The following is a 24,574-nucleotide window of genomic DNA, read 5'->3' as shown; positions in this document are numbered from 1 at the left end:
AAAACATAAGAATGTCCTCTGAGCAGTCAAAATAATGTCATGAATGTTCAAACAGTAAAACGCATTCACTTTTCTCCTGTGTTATTCTGTAGTCTTCCTCAGAATCAGTTTGTTTTATTTTAGTTAGGATTTTTATGGGCTTGAAATTTTGATTGTCTAATCTGTATAAAGTTAAACAACAAGGAAGAAAGAAATGAATAGCTGCTAGAAATTAGGCACACTGAAAGTGTCTAGAAGTAAAAGTCCAGCCTGATGGGAAGGCAGAAAAACATTTGGACAAAACAAAGTTTTGGCATTTAATGACTTAGTTCCTTTCTTTGAATTCCTCATTTCTTGATGTTTCTGAATACAACATAATAGTTATTTACTGTTTACTTTTTTGTGTCAGTTTTTTAGGCTTGTCAAATCCCAAAATGGAGAAACATTCGTTGTTAACAATTTTATGAAATCAGTAGTAGTTTTTAAATTTTATTTCTTATTTTTTGAGACAGGGTCTTAATCTATCATTCAGGCTGGAGTGCAGTGGTGGGATAGTGGCTTACTGCAACCTGACCTCCTGGGCTCAAGTGATCCTTTCCCTGCAGCCTTCCAAATAGCTGGGATTATAGACACAACACCACGCCTGGCTAATTTTTAAATTTTTTGTAGAGACAGGGTCTCACTATGTTGTCTAGGCTGGTTTTAACTTCCTAGGCTTAAGTGATCATCCTGTCCTAGCCTCCCAAAGTGCTGGGATTATAGGTGTGAGCCACCGCACCTGGCCTCAGTAGTAGTTTCGATTTTATGGGAGATACTGGTATCACGTTAAAGATACTGATTGAGAACTGGTGTTTTCTGTAGTAACAGAGCAGAGAGGAAGAAAACAGAAATGTGACTGAGGAAAAAGAAGGGCATTTCCAGCAGGAAAATGGTACAGGTTGAACATCCTAAATCTGAAAATCTAAAATCTGAAATGCTTTAAAATCCAAAACTTTTTGAATGCTGACATGATGTGCAAAGGAAATGCTCACTGGAACATTTTATGTTTTGGATTTGGGATGCCCAACCAGTAGGTATAATGCAAATATTCCAAAATCTGACAAATTTAGAAATCCAAAGCACTTCTGGTCTCAAGCATTTCGGATAAGGGATACTGAATCTGTATAAGCAGAGGCTCAGAGGTAGGAATGTTCATGAGAATGAGTAAGTCAGTTTAACTAGAGCATAAGCTTCAGTTAAGGAGGTTGTGGGAGATGAGATTGGAGATAAGTTTCATTCTGTCTATGGAAGACCTTCAGTGTTAGACGGTTTATGGACTTTTTTCCTAAAGGGCAGTGGGAAGTCTTTGTATATGTATAGGTTGTTTGAAAAAGTATGTTTCAGGAAGATGAATTACTACTTTTTCCTGCAGACTACTTGTTTATTTCTTATATTTTTTCATTTTTTTAAAGCCAAAAGCCTGTGACTTTCCCTTCAAATCCAAACAATCAGTTCTAACCATTTTATTGCTTACATATTTCTAAATCCTTAATATCACTGTTCATGCCTTCCATATTTTTTACCAAGACTATTGCAATAGGTCAGCTGTTTTACCCACTTTCATTCTTGTCCTCTAACCTTTGTTTTTTAACTGCTCTATATAAGCTGTGAAATGGAAACCTGAACATGTCTTTCTGTTGTTTGAAACTCTTCATTGGTTCTTCATCATCTATAGAATAATGCTAAGACCAAATAACCTAGAGCCATACAGGGCTCCTGTATAAAATTTAATTTCCAGCTTCAGTTTTGGTCACTCCTGCTGCTGCCTTTTTGCTTTGGTAATGCTAAACTATACTTCTTTCATTGTGCACTTTAAGGATTGTAAGTTTTCTCTCAGCAAAAAAGAAAAAAAAAAATCTTCTGTTTAATACCCTTTCCATCCTTTTTGCCAGCATAAAACTTTAAAACTCAATAGGAAGTTCAAGCATGTAGTAAAAATGTCAGGTAATACAGGAAGGCTCAAGGAAGAAAATAATCATGCTTAACACTTTTACCTACTGTTAACTATTGTTAACATATTGGTATATAGCTACATGTAATAAAATTACAAATAATTATACACATGCATGTGTGTATAATAAATATATACACACATACTACTGATGCATCATAGCGTGTGTATATATTCTTGAACCAGTTTCTTACTATTGGAATTTACATTGTTGCTAAATGATTATCATTAATACTTAATAAAGATCTCTACCTATCTTTATTTTGTCTACTTATTTCATAGGGTAAGTTCTTGGAAGTAGAATCACCATGTTTATGGCATTGTATGTTTTTAAGCACTTTATGTGTACTGCAAATTGCTCTCTAGAGTGATTTTGATAGACACCATATTGACAAGCAGGCAGGAAGAGAGTGTCTGGGTAGCAATTGTAAGGGAGGAGGAATGAAGATGGGAAAGTAGTATGCTTGAGAAGGTGTTAAGGAATTTGATTTGCCTGGGACAGCTACCAATTAAAAATTTATTATTATTTTTTTAGAGACGGGGTTTTGCCATGTTGCCTGGGCTGGTCTGGAACTCCTGGGCTCAAGCGATCCACCCACCTCAGCCTAAATAAGTGCTGGGATTGCAGGCATGAACCACCATGCCCAGCTACAGATACCAGTTTTAGAAGATGAATGGGAAAAGTTAGTTTGGATCATGTTGTAGATTGTTTTAATATTTGAGGGATAGTTTTTAAGTAAGGAGTAATAAAGTTTAGAAGTGAAGCTTAATCTTCTAGTGCTGAGTAAGATAAATTGGAATTTGAAGGGAATGGAGGTAAAGAGACCGTTTAGACTATCCTAATTTTCTATGTGAGATAATGAAAGCCTAGAGTGGAGAAGGAAGTAAGTTGTGTGTAATAATCCATGAGTAGAATTCATAGGATATGTCAACAGTCAATTGAATTAGAACTGGCACTCATTCTATGGCATCTCAGTAAGGAGGAGCAAGGTCATATGTTAAAAGGGAGGGCTTGATTATAGATAATTGGCCTCGCTACTGTGGAAGAATGTCATAGGGAATTGGAGTGGCTTAACCAGAAGATTACTAAGCAGCAATTTTGTGACTTTTTCCAGAGAGATTCAGCATCTGGAATTGTGTTAAGAGTGCCAGAAGTGGCTGTCATTCAAATTGGGTATTGGAAAAGGGTGGGAATGGGAAGGGAAGTTAAGAGGACAAAGGATACTATGGTAGTTTTGAGTACATTATTGAAATGATTGACTGATAGTGAAGTCCAGGTTGGGTAGGGAAATGAGTGAAGCCAAACAAGGGATATAGACTGGGTTGGAGGTTTTTGTTCCTTTTAGTTTTTATACTCCCTCTGCAGTATTGATTGATTAGTTTTAATTATAACGAAAATAAACATATAACATGTTTATTATTTTATACATTCACCTCTCATCTGAGCATTATACTCCCTACTTTACAGATGAGGGAACTGAGGTCCAGAGAATAAAGTGACTTGTTCAAAGTTATCCGTTACACGTTGGAGCTGAGATTTGAACCTTATTTAAATTGGCATTCAATAATTATTCTCTGGCTGTTTGGTTAAGTGAGAGATCTGATTATTCAAAATTAACAGAGTTGCTAATAAGTTCAGCATGGATTTTCTTTAGTGATAGAATTGAAGTAAAATTACAGGAAAAGATTTAGAACTGCACCTGATGCAGGCTGGGCACAGTGGCTCATGCCTGTAATCCCAGCACTTTGGGAGGCTGAAGTGGGCGGATCACTTGAGGTCAGGAGTTTGAGACCAGTCTGGCCAAAATGGCGAAACCCTGTCTCTACTAAAAATACAAAAATTAGCCAGGCATGGTGGTGCATGCTGGTAGTCCCAGCTACTCAGGAGGCTGAGACATGAGTATTGCTTGAACCCAGGAGGTGGAGGTTGCAGTGGGCAGAGATTGCACCACTGCACTCCAGCCTGGGCGACAGAGCGAGACTGTCTCAAATAAAAAAATAAAAAGAACTGCACCTGATGCCATATCTTTATTATTAAACCAACATTAATTGCAGTAAAATATTATATGTTACATTATATTTGAGTTTTCTTCCATTTTGTGTTTATGAGTTTGATTTGGTCTTAGTTGTATAAGTACATAAGCATGAGGAACTGGTGTATGTTTAGATTTATGCTTAGTACAAATTAAATTACCTTACAGTTAAAGACCCCCAGTGGATGCCTGAAATTACAGATAGTACTGAACTCTATTTACACTGTACTTTTCTGATACAGTCATACCTATGATAAAGCTTAATATATAAATTAGGCACAGTAAGAGTTAACAACAATAACTAAAAATAGAACAATTATAACACGAAATTGTTATATTACCCGATACCCGGCCTGCATCATTAGCAACTCTGTTGCTAATTTTGAATAATCAGATCTTTCACTTAACCAAACAGCCAGAGTAAAAGTTATGTGAATGTGGTTTCTCTCACTCTCAAAATATCTTATTGTATTATACTCACTTATTTTGGGGTCTTGGTTGACCTCAGGTAGCTAAAACCACCGAAAGTGAAATCTTAGATAAAGGATGACTACTGCAGTAATATTAAAGGTCCATGAGTTTTTGTTTTGTAAACTTTAGAGTCTTAGAATTCTCACATCTAATTCCAAATAGATACTGTTCTAATTGGAATTCTCACATCTCCGAAATACTGTTCTAGTTGAGGAAACTGGAAGTGCAAAGTGGTCATGTGATATGTTCAAAGTCACATTGCTAATGCATAACATATCCTATACTAGACAAACAAAACCTCCCTGTAAGGTACTGTTTTCACTGCATCCTGCTGTCAAGCACATCAAAAACTAAGTTGCCTGATTAGAAGGTGGATCTAAACAGTGATTTTATGCTTGAATATCCTGTTTCAAGCTTTTGTTTCTTTGTTCCTTGTTTTTCCTTTTCCTTTTCAAATTTTTTTCCTCCTTCTTCTGTTTTCCTGCCTTGGTCTCCCCTTCAGTCCTGTCTCATTCCACTCATTTTCTGTTTTAAAAAAAAGTCCTCTGGTTGTAAAAAAAAAAAAAAAAAAAAAAAAAAATTACAATTATATTAATATATACATAATATATAAATATTTATAATTATAATTACTTATAAAATTAAAATGTCCTACTGTCCCACTACCAAAGTATATGCCTACCTAATATCAATGGTTAGCACTGTTAATGTTTTATTTCCTTCTAGCCTTGTTTTATTAATGGAAGGAGACTTTCAGTGTTTTTTGTTTTTTTGTTTTTGTTTTTGTTTTTTGAGACGGAGTCTCGCTCTGTCACCCAGGCTGGCGTGCAGTGGTGTGATCTCGGCTCACTGCAACTTCCGCCTCCTGGGTTCACGCCATTCTTCTTCCTCAGCCTCCCGAGTAGCTGGGACTACAGGCACCCGCCACCACGCCTGGCTAATTTAAAAAATTTTTTTTTTATTTTTAGTAGAGACAGGATTTCACCGTGTTAGCCAGGATGGTCTCCATCTCCTGACCTCGTGATCCCCCCACCTCAGCCTCCCAAAGTGCTGGGATTACAGGTGTGAACCACCCCGCCTGGCCTGTCTTTTTTCTAATGCATATATTTTGAATGTTGCTGGCATATCTCATGCCTTTTTTAATGCCGTGATTTTTTCACTTAATCACTTACAATTCTGTACCATTTTATCTCATTGAGGAATTTATGCTGTTTATGATATTTCTCTGTTGAATCAATGTTGCATACTCCCTGTGTATATCTAGGCATTTTTGCAGTCATTTTTTTTCCTAAAGGAACTTTTCTAGTAACATGATTTTTAGAAGCTACATTGTATACAAAAGAAGGAAAATGAATGCTCCTGCCCATTGTACTCCTACCTTCCCCAGTGATGTCTGTTGTTATATGTTTCTGGATTAGAAAAATTCATAGGCTCATTTAATACTTTTTTGTGGGCTTTTTTCCTCACCTAATTATATTTCTTGGGAATCCTCCTATATCCATATATAATCAGCTCATTTATTTTCAGTGCCTTTCCTACTCTAAGGCTTGTCTCCCTTTATTCATCTCCAAACATCAGTCCCCTCTTCTTTGTTTCTTTCTTTCCAAGTGGTCTCTCATATGCTTTCCTCACCCTAATGTTTCTTTTTCTCAATGTTTCTCCAGGATTTATTATCTTGATTTTTTTCTAGGTACCTTTTTTTTTTTTTTTTTGAGATGGAGTCTTGCTCTGTCGCCCAGGCTGGAGTGCAGTGGCGCAATCTCGGCTCACTGCAAGCTCCGCCTCCCGGGTTCACGCCATTCTCCTGCCTCAGCCTCTCCGAGTAGCTGGGACTACAGGCGCCCGCCACCACGCCTGGCTAATTTTTTTGTATTTTTAGTAGAGACGGGGTTTCACCGTGGTCTCGATCTCCTGACCTTGAGATCCGCCCGCCTCGGCCTCCCAAAGTGCTGGGATTACAAGCGTGAGCCACCGCGCCCGGCCTTCTAGGTAACTTTGATGTCATTCTGGTCTTCTGTATGTTCTTTCTCAGAATTTCCTTTATGATCAAAACCTATACACAATGTTTTTCTGAAATGTTAATCCTATTTAAAAGGAATGCATTGTGGCTTTCTCCCTTCTCTGTCACCCTTGTTTAATTTCCATTTTCTCATTTATTTTGCTGTTGCAGTAGTAACAAGAATGATGCCCACTGCTGTTGTAATTCTTCAAACTAAAGTATGTGACATATTCATTGCTTTAGTTTTTTTCTTAACATACATACAGCCTCCAGTGCTATCTGTGACTACAATTAACTGGTTAACTAGATTCAGGTATATCTCCTAGAAGCAATATATTTTGGCAGTTTTAGATAACTGGCTATTTTGTCCCATTGTCCGAAGTGTTGCCATATCTGCTATTTTTCAATGTTTGAAAATTGCTGTTATCAACTGTAAGTGTAATAATTTTCTTTACACTTGGTAATGGTGGACTAAAAGACAAGATTTCTTGCATTTCAGTGTGTCCTGTAGCATTGAGCAGCAAGTTCTAGCCCGGTGACCAGGAAAATAAAACAGAGAATCAACCTTTGATTTGGACACATTATGGTTTATTGACCCTTCTAATTAGATTTATTATTATTGCAGTGGATTCCTACATAATTTCCTGATGTTCATCTTTTGTGTTCCTTCCAGTACTGTCCACTCTAACATACTTTCATGTGGGAGCTTAGGTATAAGACAGTTACATCCCAAAGGAGCCCATTCTCTGTATCTTTCCAGGTTGAGAGACTTCTGCATTTATTTTTTATGCATGCCCAACATGCCCCTCTCTAAGTGACTTAAGAACTATTGTTTAGTTTTCCTTGCTCAAAAGCAGTTTGAAGTGTAGTTCTATATTTCTGACTTTTTACTCAGGATTGTATCTTGCCCCCAACTTCTTGGTAGGCTCAGTTCTCAGGCTGCTAACAAGCACTTATGTGATAGGCACTGTGCTAAATACAGGGATGATCTCATTTAATACAGACACAACCTTTTGAGACTGTTTTTGTTATCAGAGGAGAAAATAGAAATGAATAACTTGTCCAAAACCATACAGCTAGCAAATGGTCTTTTCTGGTATTCTGACCTCACACCCTATGCTCTTAATTATTACAAAATACTACACCTATAATAACTACCATTCATGGAGTGTTTGCCATGGATTAGGCACTTCAGATGCTGCTTTTAGGTTCATTGTCTAATTTAATTCTTCCAACAACTGTGAAAGGAAAAACGTGCTCAAACAGGTGAGGTAAATGACTTCTTCACTGATTCCTCAGGTTTCATATCTTAAAGAGATGAATAGTGTCAAATGTTTTATACCTTGATACAGAACAAAGTAAATTGTAAGATTTGTCCCAGCATGCAAATACACCAGAAACCAAATTTCGTGAAACACTTACCCTTAATATACTCCAGTACTTTCTCTTATATATAATTACAAAATAAATGCCAGTCATGAACCACTAAATGGTTTTATCACTTCTTTCTGGGTTGTAACCTGTAGTTTCAACCATTCCTTTGGAGGCTAAAGGTGACTAAGGTTTGTCCAGCTTCAGTATTCTGTTGTCTATAATCAGGCCAATCAGAATCATAGAACATTTATAATCTAACCTTGTGGCTGATGCATAAATTTTTGTAATATTACTAGCAAATGGATATCTAGTACCTGTTTTAAACATCTCCAATTTTCAATATTTAACATGGTATAGTCCATCTGGAAAATACGGATTGAGATATGTATATATTCATGTTGTAAGTAGAAAATGTGTTAGCATTAGGTGAGACATGGGTGGTCTGTTTGTGCGTATATAAACATCTTGGTGCTAAAGGTCTTTTCACAAAATTTGCCAATTGGCTGCAGGCAAGACTTGCCAAAGATGAGAGATTAGTGAATTTAGTGGATTTATGGGGAGGCAGATGTCTAAGTAAAACAAATAAAACACTTAAATTGGAGGTATAAATTAAGTTTTTTGAATTTTGATATATCTGAAAATTCTTCAGAGGTGAATTTGTAATGCATGTCTAATGTTTTAAATATTAATTTTCTTTAGTCTATAACTCCCTCAGTTGTTGGATCTACTAGACATTCAGTATGTGCCACCTTTGAAAATAATACTTTATGGTCAATAAAAAATAAATAACAAGTATTTAAAAACTCACTGTGTTTAGTGAAATTAAATTTTAATCAAAACAAGTTTTTGTATTTGATCATATGGTTAGATTATCCTTGAGAAATTGGATAGCAAATTGCATTTTAATACAGTAGACACTCTACTATTCAATTTATGTAGATTTTTATAGCATTAGGCTATAGTTTAAAAATAATTTGACATGCTTGTTAAAATACTTATGATTTGTAAACATTAAATGTATATTTTAACTGTAAAATACAATAAATAAACAATATGCTGTATGAGCCTAATATTAAACTATTTGCTTATAAACCCGCCTTTTTTGTTATTTCACTTTAGGTTGGCTGGAGTACTGCTCGTGATTATTACACATTTTTATGGTCCCCTATGCCTGAACATTATGTGGAAGGATCAACAGTTAATTGTGTACTAGCATTCCAAGGTAAGGACTGAAAACTGCAGAACTCAATGAAGCTAGATGTCTTATTGCCATTAAAGATGTGGTACTCCATTGTAATGATTTGTTCAGGTATGTCCAGGGTACCAAAGTTGAATTAATTAGTGTCTTTACTTAGCAAAAGCCCTAAGAATGTAACGGTCTAGTGTAGGCCACATGATATTTTATGTAGACATTTGAAGTTATTGGTTGTTGTCTTAACTTTCACTGAAGAGTGGGTTTCTTTTTAGATATTAATGTTTGGGGATTGTTTTTTCAAGTGAGAAAACAATACAATAGTAATAACAGATGTTAGAATAATGTAACAAAAAAGAGATGAGGAAAATAGTCCAGATGAAAACCACAAACATGATTAACAGAACTTATAGTTACTTGAATTCTGTCATTTGTAAGTTCCTTTATTATAAAATGATAAAGTAATATAAAATTCATTTTTGTGTTAGCTTGGCATTATTTACAAAATTTAAAAGATACTCTTATTCAGGTAATTCTGACATATGCTACAATATGGATGAACACTGAGGATGTTATGATAAGTCAAATAAGCCAATCACAAAAAGAAAAATACTGTATAATTCCACTATATGAGGTACTTAGAGTAGGGATAGACACAGAAAGTAGAATGGTGGTCCGCAGGGCATTCAGATTCCGTCAAGGGAGGAATGGGGGGTTATTGTTTAATGAGGGTAGGGAGTTTCAGTTTTGAAAGATGAGAATAATTTTGGAGATAATGGTGGTGGTGGTTGCACAACAATATGAATGTGCTTAACATTGAACTATACACTTTAAAATGCTTGAGATAGTAAATTTTATGTGTTTTTTAACACAACTTAACAACTTGAAAAAAAAAACACTTATTCAGTGATCTGTCAAAGAATTTGCTGCAGAGTAATTTTGTATTATAATTGTACTGACTTTAGGGTTGTATTAAGGTGAATTCTTACCCTTGTATATGTCATAGATTTCTTTTGGTCTGGTGAAGTTTATGGACTCTGTCTCAGAATAATATTTTAATGTATATAAAATAAAACATAAAATTGCAAAGAAAACCAATTATATTGAAATAATTAAAATATCACAGTAACAAATTTTTGGTATATTAATACATGTGCTTCAAAATCTGTGTGTTAACAAGATGTATTTTATTGGCTGATTTAATCACTGCCATGATTTCCAAGTAAGATAACATTGAGATACCTGTAACAATTGTAATGTGGTATTAACATACAAGTAATTCCTGTTAGTGACAAAAATCACAAATACTGATAAAGTACATGCTAAAATTTTAGTTAGATGTTAGTAAAAATAAAAATATAATGTTTTTCTCCATTAAAGTTGATGGATGACCTGAATTTTCTTTATCCTTTAACCGCAGGTTGAACATTCCCTAAAACTGCCTCTTTGCTATTGAGAACTTTATTTGCCTTTATGTTAAAAAAAAAAAAAATTCTAGGACTTTATTGCTTTCCCCTGGGGCTGGCTAGTAATAATTAAGACTTTTTCCTCTGGGTTTCTTTTATCCTTAAGCAATGGGCTCTGTTAAGAATGTTCTTACGTTAGCAGAAAGAAGTTTACATTGTATGAATCATTACTTTAAAAAAATGTGCTCGGGCTTATGAAATGAATGATTTAAAATAAAGTTTATTGTCTCACACATTTTCACATATTTTAATGCAATTTTAAAATTTTGTAAATCTTTTTTTGTTTTTTGAGCCGGAGTCACACTGTGTTACCCAGGCTGGAGTGCAATGGTGTGATCTCAGTTCACTGCAATCTCCGCCTGCTGGGTTCAAGTGATTCTTGTACCTCAGCCTCCTGAGTAGCTGGAACTACAGGCGCTCGCCACCAGGCTTGGCTGATTTTTGTATTTTTAATGGAGACGGGGTTTTGCCATGTTGGCCAGGCTGGTCTCAAATTCCTGACCTCAGGTGATCCACCCACCTTGGTCTCCCAAAGTGCTGGGATTACAGGTGTGAGTCACCATGCCTGGCCCTAAATCTTTAAAATGAAACCCCAAATCATTTCTCCCTTATCTGATCTGGTTTACCATCTTCAGAATGTTAAAAATAAAATTTGTTTTAACAAACTAAAAGAAAAACCTCTAAAAAACCAAGCTATACTAAAATATTTATTTAATGAAAATACTTCGTTAGCATGCAAATGCTTACTTCAGAAAGGAACCAAAAAACAGTTTGAATTTGGGATAAACATTTCTAGTATTACTGATTTTAGAATTTTTTTTTTTTTTTTTTTTTTTTTTGAGACGGCCTCTTGCTCTGTCACCCAGGCTGGAGTGCAGTGGCGCGATAGCTCATTGCAAGCTCTGTCTCCTGAGTTCACGCCATTCTCCTGCCTCAGCCTTCCAAGTAGCTGGGCCACAGGTGCCCGCCACCATGCCTGGCTAATTTTTTTTGTATTTTTAGTAGAGATGGGGTTTCACCGTGTTAGCCATGGTGGTCTCGATCTCCTGACCTTGTGATCCGCCCACTTCGGCCTCCCAAAGTGCTGGGATTACAGGTGTGAGCCACCGCACCCGGCCGAAAAATTTTTACAGTGATCCCTCCCTTGAGTTTCAGTCAGTTTTTGTTATAGTCGCTAAGAGAGAGCATCAGCCTGTTTTAAGGGCAGCATAACTTGGAGCCTATGCACATAGCTTTGGTATAGTGATTTCCAAACTTAACTGTAATTTGGAATCACCTGAGTGCTTTAAGACACACAGAAATTTATGTCCCACCTCCAGATGTTGTGATTTAATTGGTCTGTGGTATGGCCTGGGTTTTAGAATTTTGAAAAGATCAACAGGTGATTCTGTTATGTAGAAGTTTGGGAACCAGTGGCATGGCAGACAGTTTTCAGCAAATAATTGTTAACATTATCTAATTGATATGATCTTATCTAAGTTAAAATGTCCTGTTTTTTTATCAGGCAATATCTGACTTGGATTTTGGTGACGTGCAGAGCAGCCTTCTAAAATAACTAGGCTCAGATTAATCAGCTTCAGATGGTTTAATTTTAAAAAATTAACATACTTTTTTGGAGCAGTTTTGGGTTTACAGAAAAAATTGAGTGAAAAGTAGAGTTCTCTTGCAATCCCTTACACCACCCTTCCCTACTTTCCTTAATTTTAACATCTTGTGTGCTCCATTTGTTACAATTGATGGACCAATATTAATACACTATTATTGTCTGAGTTCATAGTTTACATCAGGGTTCACTGTGTGATGTAAATTCTGTTGATTTTGATGAATGTATGAAGACATATACCTACTGTTGCAGTATCATAAAGAACAATAACTTCACTCCCCTAAAAGTCTCCTGTGTCCTACCATCTCATCTCTCCTTCTCTCCTTGTAAAACTCTGGCAACCAGTGATGCTCTACTGTCCCCACGGTTTTGCCATAAAATGTCATAGAGTTGGAATCATATGATATGTAGTCTTTTCAGATTGGCTTCTTTTACTTAGCAACATGCAGTTAAAATTCCCTCATGTCTTTTAGTGGTTTGAATAGCTCATTTCTTTTATTACTGATTAATATTCTATTGAATGGAGGTATCATAGTTTATTAATCTATTGAAGGAGATCTTGGTTGCTTCCACGTTTTGGCACTTACAAATAATGCTGCAATAAACACTCTTGTGCAAGTTTTTGTGTGGATGTAAGTTTTCATTTCATTTGAGTAAATACCAGGGAATGTAATTAATTAATTGTATAAGAGCATGTTCAGTAGGAAACTGTGAAAGTGTCTTCCAAAGTGGCTTGTACCATTTTATATTCCTACCTGCAGTGAATGATGAGAGTTCCTGTTGCTCCACATTTTCAGCAGCATTTGATGTTGTCATTATTTTGGATTTTGGTGGTCTGTTTGTTTAAAAACTTTTTTTTCCACTTTATTCTGAATTTTGCATATGTTTGGTCTAAACATTAATTGGCAATGTGAGTGCATGGAACTTGCATATATAAAGAAATTTCCTTATGTTCTGTTCCAGGAAACCAGTATGCAGAGGATAAAACTTGTAGTGTAATGTGGGCAATGATTTAGGTCCTCATAGATGTTTTTTGGATAAGGAAACGTTATAAGTTATATATGTAGTTTATCCTTTAATAGCCTTTTTTAGATATAGTAAAATTTAGGTGTGTATTGGAACCAGTTTTGTTACATTTAAAACTTCTTTCCTGAAAGCTGTTGGTTTATTTTTAACCATTTTTATTGTGATTGGTTTCCTGTTAAAAAATAAGTTAACTGCCAGGTTAACTTGTTTTTTAAGTGGTGACTCACACCTGTAATCTCAGCTGCTTGGGAGGTTGAGGCAGATGGATGGCTTGTGACCAGGAGTTAGAGACCAGTGTGGGCAACATAGCGAGACTCCATCTGTTGAAAAAAAAGTTACTTAATTTGTTATAGGGATTATTCCATTTGTTTATTAGGGACTTAGGAGTAAGTTTAAAAGTGGTTAAAAAAGAGAGAAAAGCATCCAGTTTATTTCTGTTAATACTTTAAAAACATTTTTGGGCCAGACGTGGTGGCTTATGCTTGTAATGTTAGCATTTTATGAGGCCAAGGAGGATGGATTGCATGAGCCCAGGAATTTGAGACCAGCCTGGGCAACTTGGCAAAACTTCATCTCTACAAAAAATACCCCCAAAATTAGCCAGGCATGGTGGTGTACACCTAAAGTCCCAGCTACTTGAGAGGCTGAGGTGGGGAGGATCACTTGAGCCCAGGAGGCTGGGGTTGCGGTGAGCCGAGATTGTACCACTTCACTCCAGACTGGGTGACAGAGTGAGACCCTGTCTCAAAAATTCATGGGCACTAAGCCTAAATGCCATACGTTTTACAAGTTTCTGAAAATTCAACAGTTCATTTTTATTTTGAATGTTGAAATTAAGAAATAAAAGCATCTCCGTGCCTGGAACTTTTTTGTTATATAAGGAAGTCAGGGAAAGCTTAGTCATCGAATATTAGAGTTATAGAAGGGCTTTCAAGCATAATGCAAATCCCTTTGCTCATTTTGTGGATGAGTCATGAGAATCCTGAAATGCAAAACCCAAGACATCTAACAATACCTAAATGTGATTGTTTTCCTAAACGAACCTTTATTTATTTATTATAATCTTGTTGAATACTAAAGGCACGGTCTGTAAAATTTGACTTGAAAATTTAGTTTTCACTTTTTCCCATTTTATTTTCAGTATCCATCTGACAAGTTTTTCCAGGCAGCTTTAAATTGCAGCTCTGAATAATTATGTCTATCTCAAATGGTTTTGAAACATATTTTTTAGCAGTTTATTTTAGTGAAGTTTTTTTTTTTTTTTTTTTTTTTTTTTGAGATGGAGTCTCGCTCTTTCACCCAGGCTGGAGTGTAGTGGCGCGATCTCGGCTCACTGCAGGCTCCGCCCCCCCGGGGTTCACGCCATTCTCCTACCTCAGCCTCCTGCATAGCTGGGACTACAGGCGCCTGCCACCTCGCCTGGCTAATTTTTTGTATTTTTAGTAGAGACGGGGTTTCACCGTGTTAGCCAGGATGGTCTCGATCTCCTGACCTCGTGATCCGCCCACCTCGGCCTCCCAAAGTGCTGGGATTACAGGCGTGAGCCACTGTGCCCGGCCAGACTTTTTGTTTTTTAAAGAATCAGACCTTGAGGCTGGGTGTGGTGGCTTACGCCTGTAATCCCAGCACTTTGGGAGGCCGGTGTGGGTGGATTACCTGAGGACAGGAATTCAAGACCAGTCTTGCCAACATGTTGAAACCCTGTCTCCCCTGAAATACAAAAGAATTAGCTGGGCGTGGTGGCGTGCTCCTGTAATTCCAGCTACTCGGGAGGCTGAGGCAGGGGAATTGCTTGAAGCAGGGAGGTGGAGATTACAGTGAGCCGAGATGAGGCCACTGCAGTCCAGCCTGGGTGACAGAGCGAAACTCCGTCTCAGAAAAAAAAAAAAAAAAAAAAAAAAATCAGATCTTGAATACCTAGTTTGTACAGTTTCCAATGTCTTGATGATTAATTATGCTATATATTTGTTTTCTAGTTAAGCTTTTAAATAAGCCTAGTGGCTATTTGGAAGTTGGTATGAATTAGTAAGTTTTTAGTAGATATTAGGAGGGTGGATTTTTAAAAACTTTAAAAATGTGTATTGCCAGATACATGTCCATGATATTTATTTAAACTTTGTATTTTGAAGTAATTTTAGATGTAAAGAAAACTTGCAAAAGTAGTACGCAGAATTTCTGTATGCCCTTTGCCCAGCTTCCTGTTATGTGAGCATCTTACATGACCATGGTACGTTTATTTAAGAAAAACAATAGTTTAACAGTGGTACAGTACTATTGACTAAAGTACAAACCTTACTCAGATTTCACCAGTGTTTCCATTACTGTTGTTTTTCTGTTCTTAGATCCAATCTCTAATCCCTCTTTGCATTTAATTGTCATGTTGTCTTAGTCTCCTTGGTTTCTTCCTTATCTTTCGTAACCTTTACTTTCTTGTAAAGTACTGTTAGCGTTTTGTGGTGTTGTTTGTTTTCGTAGCTTGTCTCTCATCTTGGTTTTGCTCGATGTTTTCTCATGATTAGATTGAAGTTACGCATTTTTGGGAAGAATGCCATACAAATAGTACTGTACCTTTTTCAGTACATTTTATCAGGGAGTATGTGATGTCCATACATCTTATTACTGGTTATAATAATCTTGATTGCTTTTTTAAGATTGTGTCTTCTGAATTTCTCCACTGTAAATAAAGTTATTATTTTTTTCCCTTGTAATTAATGAATATTGTGAGGGAGCTACTTTGAGACTGTGGAAATACCTTGTTTCTCCTCATATTTTCAGCCACTAATTTTAGTATCCCTCTGTGCATCTTGCCTACGATTATTGCGGTGTTTGCCTAATGAAGTTCATTTCTTGTATATTTATTAGTTGATCATTACGCTAGAAAGAATTTTCTTCTCCATGGAATCCTTAATTTCTTCTGTGAAATAAAGTCTAATACCATATTTTTTTTGTTACTTAAATTGTTTCAGCTTTAGCCATTGGAGCTTTTCAAGTGGGCTCCTGTATTTTTTTTTTGACATGCTCCACCTCTCTCCTAATTCCTTTTTGTGGACTGCTACTTTGCTTTAAAGCACCACAAGAATTTCTCTTATCTTATGTATTGTCTGCCTCTCCTCTCTGTTTTTTTTGTTTTGTTTTGTTTTTTGAGACAGAGTCTCGCTCTGTTGCCCAGGCTGGAGTGGAGTGCTGCAATCTTGGCTCACTGCCACCTCCGCCTCCCGGGTTCACGCCATTCTCCTGCCTCAGCCTCCCGAGTAGCTGGGACTACAGGTGCCCACCACCATGCCCGGCTAATTTTTTGTATTTTTAGTAGAGACAGGGTTTCACCGTGTTAGCCCAGATGGTCTGAATCTCCTGACCTCGTGATCCGCCTGCCTCAGCCTCCCAAAGTGCTGCAATTACAGGCATGAGCCACCATGCCCAGCCTCTCCTCTGTTTCTAAGGAGAAAAGCCAGCTGTTTTTTAAAGAGTGAAATCAGGCGAAGTAGGTATAATAACTGAGGCTGAAAATTTCAAGACATGAAAGAAAGCAGGTGTAGTGATTATAGCTTTTGGGGTAGATATTAAGGTAAATATATTCATTTTTGTTTATTCATTTCGCAATTATTGAATGTTTCCTTTTTACTAGTCATTGTGGGGAATTCTGAATTTTTAAATATGTATGCGCACAAATATGTACATGTATATGTGCCCTCAATGTGTGTGTGTGTGGTATCTATGGTGTTTTTGAGGTCTGATGTAGTTGTAAGGCATGTACATTGTAACCAGTAATGTTAGGTTTACCGTGGAGGTATGGAGTTTTTACATTTGATCTTAGCCAAAAAGGCTGAGAAGTGAAAGGAGATACTTATTTTTTAATGTAAAAAGTACTATGTGAGCTTTGGTGGGGAGGCAAAGATTAATTTTAAGTTATAATAATCCAGCAGAATTTAAAATGGGATAACAGTTAAATTGAAGAAAGAAGGGGGCAAATATTGAACACATTATTGTAGATACTATATATTATCTATTTGTTAATATTTTGGATCTCTGAGACAGATGGCCCCCCCCCCTTTTTTTTTTAAATTTTTTTGAGATGGAGTTTTGCTCTCGTTGCCCAGGTTAGAGTGCAGTGGCATGATCTCGGCTCACTGCAACCTCTACCTCCCAGGTTCAAGCGATTCTCCTGCCTCAGTCTCCTGAGTAGCTGAAATTACAGGCATGCACCACCCTGCCTGGCTAATTTTGTATTTTTAATAGAGACGGGGTTTCTCCATGTTGGTCAGGCTAGTCTCAAACTCCCAACCTCAGGTGATTGACCCGCCTCAGCCTCCCAAAGTGCTGGGATTACAGGCCTGAGCCACTGCCCCTGGCCTTTTTTTTTTTTTTTTTTTTTTTTTAAATAGATTAAGAGCCTGCAGTGGCTGGGCGTGGTGGCTCACGCCTGTAATCCCAGAACTTTCCGAAGCAGGCGGATCACGAGGTCAGGAGATCAATACCATCCTGCCTAACACGGTTGAAACCCCGTCTCTACTAAAAATACAAAAAATTAGCTAGGCGTGGTGGTGGGCACCTGTAGTCCCAGCTACTCGGGTGGCTGAGGCAGGAGAATGGCGTGAACCCAGGAGGCGGAGGTTGCAGTGAGCCGAGACTGCGCCACTGCACTCCAGCCTGGACAACAGAGCAAGACTCCGTATCAAAAAAAAAAAAAAAAAAAAAAAAAGAGCCTGTGGCTTAGGGAGGTTACGGAAATAATAGTGGTAGAGCTGGAATTCTGAATAGATCTGTGTGGTTCGAAAGCTTTTTTTTTTTTTTTTTTTTTGGAGACAGGGTCTCACTTTGTCGCCCAGGCTTGAGTTCAGTGGCACCATCATGGGTCATTGCAGTCTTGACCTCCTGGGCTCAAGCGATCCTCCCGCTTCAGCCTCCCTAGTAGCTGGTACTGCAGGCACGTGCCACCACACCTGACAAATTTTTGTATTTTTTGTAGTGACAGGGTTTCACCATGTTGGCCAGTCTGGTCTCTAACTCCAGGCTCAAGCGATCTGCCCACCTTGGCCTCCCAAAGTGCTGGGATTACAGGCATGAGCCACTGCACTGGGTCCTAAAGCTTATTTTTACCATACTGCACTAGCAGACCTCATCTTCTTTTCTGCCTTCATGTAGTTCACATGTGCAGCATATTCCTTTAGTTAATGTCTCTTATTTACATGTAATGAATGTCAAATTGGAGGGAAGATTTCTTTAAATGACATATTTCCACCCCCACTCCCAGTCCTCAGTAGATTTTTATATTGGTTCTTCCATTGCTCCTTCTCCAGCCTCTTTCCCATTGTAAAGTATATACTTGCCTCTCCTAGATAAGTGGGTTTTGCCCTAGTGAAGATACAGGGGGAAAGAATATTCTGGGAATATAAGCTTAAACAACTAAGAGAAGAAAAATTTTAACTTTGAGGAGGAAGGAAGAATCTAGTTTTGATAATTTGCAAAAGAAAGAAGGACATATCCCAGATTCTTGTCAAGAACAGTGTGCAGAATGAGACATGGCAAGTATTGTTAAATTGAAATAACATGAATTTTATAATTGGAAGTTTAATAATTTTGTTTGTTAACTTCCTCTTAGGATATTACCTTCCAAATGATGATGGAGAATTTTATCAGTTCTGTTACGTTACCCATAAGGGTGAAATTCGTGGAGCAAGTACACCTTTCCAGTTTCGAGCTTCTTCTCCAGTTGAAGAGCTGCTTACTATGGAAGATGAAGGAAATTCTGACATGTTAGTGGTGACCACAAAAGCAGGCCTTCTTGAGGTTGGTGTTCACAGTGAGATAGTGATTCATTGATAATTTTAAGAACAGAGCTTATGTTGGTTGACATTTTGAGAATTTTAAGGTTATGTGAGAGTTGCCACAAAAATCGAATGCTCTGGCTGGGTGCGGTGGCTCACGCCTGTTATCCCAGCACTCTGGGAGGCTGAGGCGGGCGGATCACGATGTCAGGAGATCGAGACCATCCTGGCTAACACGGTGTAACTCTGGCTCTACTAAGATTACAAAAAGTTAGCCGGGCGTGGTGGCGGGCACCTGTAGTCCCAGCTACTCGGGAGGCTGAAGTAGGAGAATGGCGTGAACCCGGGAGGCAGAGGTTGCAGTGAGCCGAGATTGCACCACTGCACTCCAGCCTGGGCGACAGAGCGAGACTCCGTATCACAAAAAAAAAAAAAAAAAAAAAAAAAAAAATCAAATGCTTTTTAACTAAAATAATAAATTTAGAGTGTCTTTTTTGAAATGCTTAAAAAATCTTTTGGCCACAGTTATGCTGTTGGTTCCACTGTGGCAGGGACTGTCCCTAGGGCCTATCCTTATTTTGTGCATAGTAGATAGTGCAGTAAGTATCAATTGGGAGAGTTTAGGTCTAAAGCTTTCCTTACATTCCTTTGCATAACTTTTTGTGGTGGCGTAATCTGTTCATCGTAGAATGTTACCAATTTGGGGATGAAGCTGCTTGGGATAATGGTGTAAATCAATAAATCTGACTGTAATTGGATGTGAACTTTGTTTCACTACCATGAGTATTGTCTTTCTAAAGTGTGGCAGTGAGTTAGGGGAGCTTCCCAGTCTCTTAATTGAGATTGGACGTTTTTAGAATGATTCTTATTATTGTACTTCTGATGAAATGAATAAGCCTAGATTAACCATAATTTAAAAGGAAAATTTAAAAAGCTATTTACTCTTTACTGTTTTTGTAAATAGAATATTATGGAGTCATGATGATGGCTTTAATATAAATTTACTATGTAGATGGTCTAATAATGCCTTGTGTATTAATTTTTAGTAGTCATTGACAGAGAAAATAGTGACATTCTTTTCTCATTTTAAGATCACATTTTTCAATATCTTTATCCTATACCTAAAAAACTACAGTGTTATATTTGAGTTATTGTGATTAATTGTATATAGTGCCCTCTATTACAATAATAAGAAAAATAGCTTCTCAAATTGGTTCAGTATACATTGTTGGCTAATTTATGTTCATATTTCTTCTATTGCAGCTATTGCTTTTTCTTTACAGTTGGATAGATTTTTTTAACATGTAAATATTTAATGCCTTTGATTTTACTTTTATTTACCTCAAAGAACTGAGACTGGAGTAAAAAGACAAGAGGTTACAGATATAATACTTTTATTAGACAGTCAAACTAGGTTAGGAGGAACTAATGATTTTTTATTGTGAATTCTTTCATATCTTTCCTTCCCCTTTGCAGAAATTCCTCTCTTATCTTAAAGAAATGTAACTTTTATAGGGTGACTAAAACATTTTGTGGTGCAACTGCCTGATGATCAAGGTTTTTAGCTTTGTATTTGAATGCCAGTCAAAGATGCTGAAACAAGCCCAGATCTTAAGAATGCAGTCAGTATTTATATTGTAGCTTTTTGAATACTTATTAGACCACCCTCATTTCAGGGCCTCCAACAGAAAAGTGATGGGTATTTTGGCATTCACATCTATCATGTACTTTTTCTTCAAGTAGATTGAGACATATCTCATTCTGTTTCACTCCTTCCTACTCCACAAAGGGTACTTTATAAAGAAAATGAAAATTGCTGTTTCTTAAGTAAATATTTCTAAGATTAAATGTTTTTTTAACCAATATTTTTGGTGAGTCCTTAAAATTCTCACATTCATTAAAATCTTTATCTAAAACTGCACAAAATTAGTACAAATGTGAGACATTTTCTGGGGCCCTGTTGACCGTAGAAGTGATTAGTGAGACATAATTTTGCAATGTGTGGACCTTGATTGTATCCTAGATTTAAAAAAAAATTGGAGGGATAGTGAGGGATATTTGACTATGGCCTATTGGAGGATATAAAATTATTCTTAATATTCTTAGCTATAATAATAGTGGTGATTTAAAGTCAACTGTCTTTATTAGGTGATGCTTGCTCTGAAGTATTTAGGAGTGAAGTGTCTGCAATTTCACTTTAAATGGCTTAGAAGAGAAAAGGATACATAAACTTAAGTATATAAAGAGAGATAAACATGGCAAGATATTAATAATTAGTGAATTTAGGTGATGGATGTTTGGATGATCATCGTAAAATTTTAACTATTTTGTATGCTTAACATATTTCAAAATACAAAATTGAGGCAAGAAATGAGACATATACATTCTTATCTAATTTGAATTCTTCTAAAAATGTCTACTTAAGCTTTAGTGAACTCTTGAGAAAGTATATGTGAATTAAATAAATCACTGGAAAAGGTGATTCTTTTATAAAGTCTGTGTTGTGCTATGTCAAGATATTTCTTTATTTTTAAGTTGCCAGATAGTTTTGAGCCAGATTTAATGCCAAATTAATAATGATATTAACCTTTATGGGTAATATATTTGCCTGGTTCTAATTTTCTGTTGACTTTATTGAATGCCATTTATTGCATTTATTGAATGCCATTTATTGCAATCTACTTCAAATCATTTTTTAAAAATAGATAAGATATAAAAGAAATTCAGTGATTGAATAAATAAACTTTTCCTGGCATTTTGATTTGATTTATTGGAACAGGTAGAAGAGTCATTCAGAAAGTTTGCAGCTATTCAACTTTGATAAGAGCCATTTTAGAATTTAATCAGTTTGATTTCATAATCCCATGACCCTGGAAAACTAATTTGGGGTGTATGAAGGAAAAACATTTTACCAGTTAAATGTATAATATGACCTTTGTTAAGTCTTCCCTCTGAGTCTTCATTCTTCCTGTAAGAGAAATATTAACTTTGTTTTACTATCTTATGACCATTAATTTAGTAATCTTTTAGAATACTGAAGTTTATATTTTCCTGAACTATTAGCTGTTCCCATAAGAATCAGGTATATTGTTAATATATTGTTAGTCTGCATGTTTGTCCTAAAATTTGTATTTTTACTTATGAACAGTGTTTTAATTTAGCCAAGTAGAGGCCATTTTATATATAGAAACCATAAATTTCTTGGTGTCTTAAGGAATCAGCACTTTTAATAGTAATTCCGTAGATGAAGGCCTTATATACGATATAGTAAGTTTGTGATAGATTCAAAGATTTCCTATAGATTTGCATTCAAGAAGAGGTACAACTTTTCCTCTTGGAGTATCTGATTATTACTGTGGATAAGAAAGCCCCGTAATTAACGGGAAAATTAATATGCCTTATTTTTAGTTCTGATCTCAAAAATGATTAGCAGCCAACTTCATAATACAGTTCTCTCATTTTTTAATATTTTCTTCTTTGCTCAACCAAAAGAATGTTTAAATTTATGATTGATGAATTTTTCTAACTGAAGGCTAAAAAAAGGCTGATTGATATAAAGTAGGTAGAATGTAAGAGTTCTTTCTGTGAATGTCTTCACTTTTTTTTGGAAATGGAAAACTAAATTTGTAACAACACATTTTAGGATTAAGCAAAAAACTAATTAATTTGAGTTTTTTGCTTTATAGTTGAAAATTGAGAAAACCATGAAGGAAAAAGAAGAACTGTTAAAGTTAATTGCCGTTCTGGAAAAAGAAACAGCACAACTTCGGGAACAAGTTGGGAGAATGGAAAGAGAACTTAACCATGAGAAAGAAAGATGTGACCAACTGCAAGCAGAACAAAAGGTTAGTTGTGTCTTATGTAACTGATTGAAGTTGATAGTATATTGCCTGAAACCCACCTTTTTAAAGAGCTGAACCAATTAAGTAAGTGAAAACCAGGTATTGAGAAAAGTAGCCTTTTAGATAGATGTTTATGCAAGAACAGGTCAGTTCCTATTAACCTTCTGCCACAGCTGCTTTTATGTTTGTAAGATGGTTAAAATACTTTTAGACTTTGGTACCAGGCTTGTTGAGGTAGTCCCTGACAACTATTTCCAGAAGTTTTACATCTAATTGTAGAATACTTGATTTTTGTGTTGTTTAGAAATACAATTAGAAATGATAAACATTGAATAAAGGAAAAATGGGATATGTAAATTAAAATTACTTTTCAAAAAAGCATAATTTGGTGGAATAAGATGTAGTATTAGACAAAATTTTGAAATTTTTAATGGGAGAAATGCTATATTATCCTAAGAAACAAACTAGTTAAAATTGTCAGAATTTCTTAAGCTAAGAAAAAGAGAGACAGGTACAATGCAAGCAGAAAACATTGTGGCTTCATTAGTGATAGAAATAGACTTGTAAGAAGCCAAAAACAGTGAAAAAACAGTTATCTAGTCATTGACTTGTTTATTTAATATTTTCACAAGAAAAGCAGTTTGTTCTGATGAAACTTACACAGACTGTGATCATATGTATTACAGTTTCACGTACAGTAGAGCTGGTTGGGCATATTTATGCCCATTTACAGTATTGAGCTATTGTTTCCTGAGGGTGGGGTCTGTTCTGTTATCCTTTTGTCCGACAAGTCCTCCAGCAATTGCTTAATAATTGCTAAATGAACCACTAGTGCAGCAATTCTCAAACATTCGTATACTCCAGTGGAGTGGGTATATATTGCACACCTGGGCAGAGATGTTATACAAGTAAGTCTTAAATTCTGAAAAGATTTTCCTTGCTTTGTTCTATTTGTTTGAGGATTGCTTTTTTGAGTTAGAGGGTAAACATAATGTCAAGTACTATGTACATTTACAAATCTCCTTATAAATGTCTGTGAAGTCTTCAATTCTGTCTTTTCTATCGTTAGCCTTTTTAGTTAAAAATATGCAAGTATTTCCCAGTTTTACTCTTGGGGAACACTTAGTGTCCTGCAGCAGACTATAGGAGTAGGATTTTCCATTTGGTTAAGGAACTACTTTTTTCATTTGAACCTTTGAAGCAGGTATACCAAATATTAAAATATAGTAAAATCTCATAGTATGTGCCCTCCATGACTATTAGGACATTCAGCTAATTTTTTTTTTTTTTTTTTTTACTCACTTGTTGTAATTCTCTTGCTGCTTTGTGTAGTTATTACTCTCTTTTTCTCCATTCTTTACATATTTTTCTCATGATTTATACCTGGATTTGGCAGTTTTCCAAAGTTTAATGTCAATCTTTTTTTTTTTTTTTTTTCACAAGCCAGAGGGATCAAGGTGAGATAGATGACTCATGAAAAAGGCGCATTTCACCATGTCCTAAGCCCATGAGATCAAGAATATCCTGAAATGTGGCCTTTGAGGTTTTGACTCTGATAACTTTGAAATCCAAGAAAAGAATGGATGATTGTGAGAACAGGAATGGCAGAATGATAGGCCTTCATTTGTGTGAAATTACATATATATATATATATATACACACACACACACACACACACACACACACACACACATTGGGCCATTTCTCTGGTCCATTTGAGTAGTAGCTGAGATTTAAACAGTCTCAGATTCTCTGTGCTCTCCAGGTGATAAAGGGGTTAAGGACTACAGACAAGACTAAAGCGGTAGACTGAGGTCAAGGGATTAATGAAGCA

General features: G+C 36.2%; 1 protein-coding gene across 7 annotated transcripts in view; it reads left to right on the top strand.

Moving 5' to 3' along the window:
* The window catches only part of TAX1BP1 (Tax1 binding protein 1), a 92,225-nt gene that overhangs the window by 9,213 nt on the left and 58,438 nt on the right, over positions 1 to 24,574 (top strand). For all 7 annotated transcript variants that reach the window (XM_030795567.1, XM_030795572.1, XM_030795570.1 and 4 more), the window contains exons 3-5: positions 8,966 to 9,068; positions 18,733 to 18,920; positions 22,585 to 22,743. In XM_030795567.1, coding sequence (XP_030651427.1) covers positions 8,966 to 9,068; positions 18,733 to 18,920; positions 22,585 to 22,743 — 450 coding nt within the window. The remainder of the gene's footprint in view (positions 1 to 8,965; positions 9,069 to 18,732; positions 18,921 to 22,584; positions 22,744 to 24,574) is intronic.

This window comes from Nomascus leucogenys, chromosome 17, assembly GCF_006542625.1.
Source record: "Nomascus leucogenys isolate Asia chromosome 17, Asia_NLE_v1, whole genome shotgun sequence".
In the NCBI taxonomy this organism is placed as follows: domain Eukaryota; kingdom Metazoa; phylum Chordata; class Mammalia; order Primates; family Hylobatidae; genus Nomascus; species Nomascus leucogenys.
This window is presented reverse-complemented; position numbering and strand designations above follow the sequence as displayed.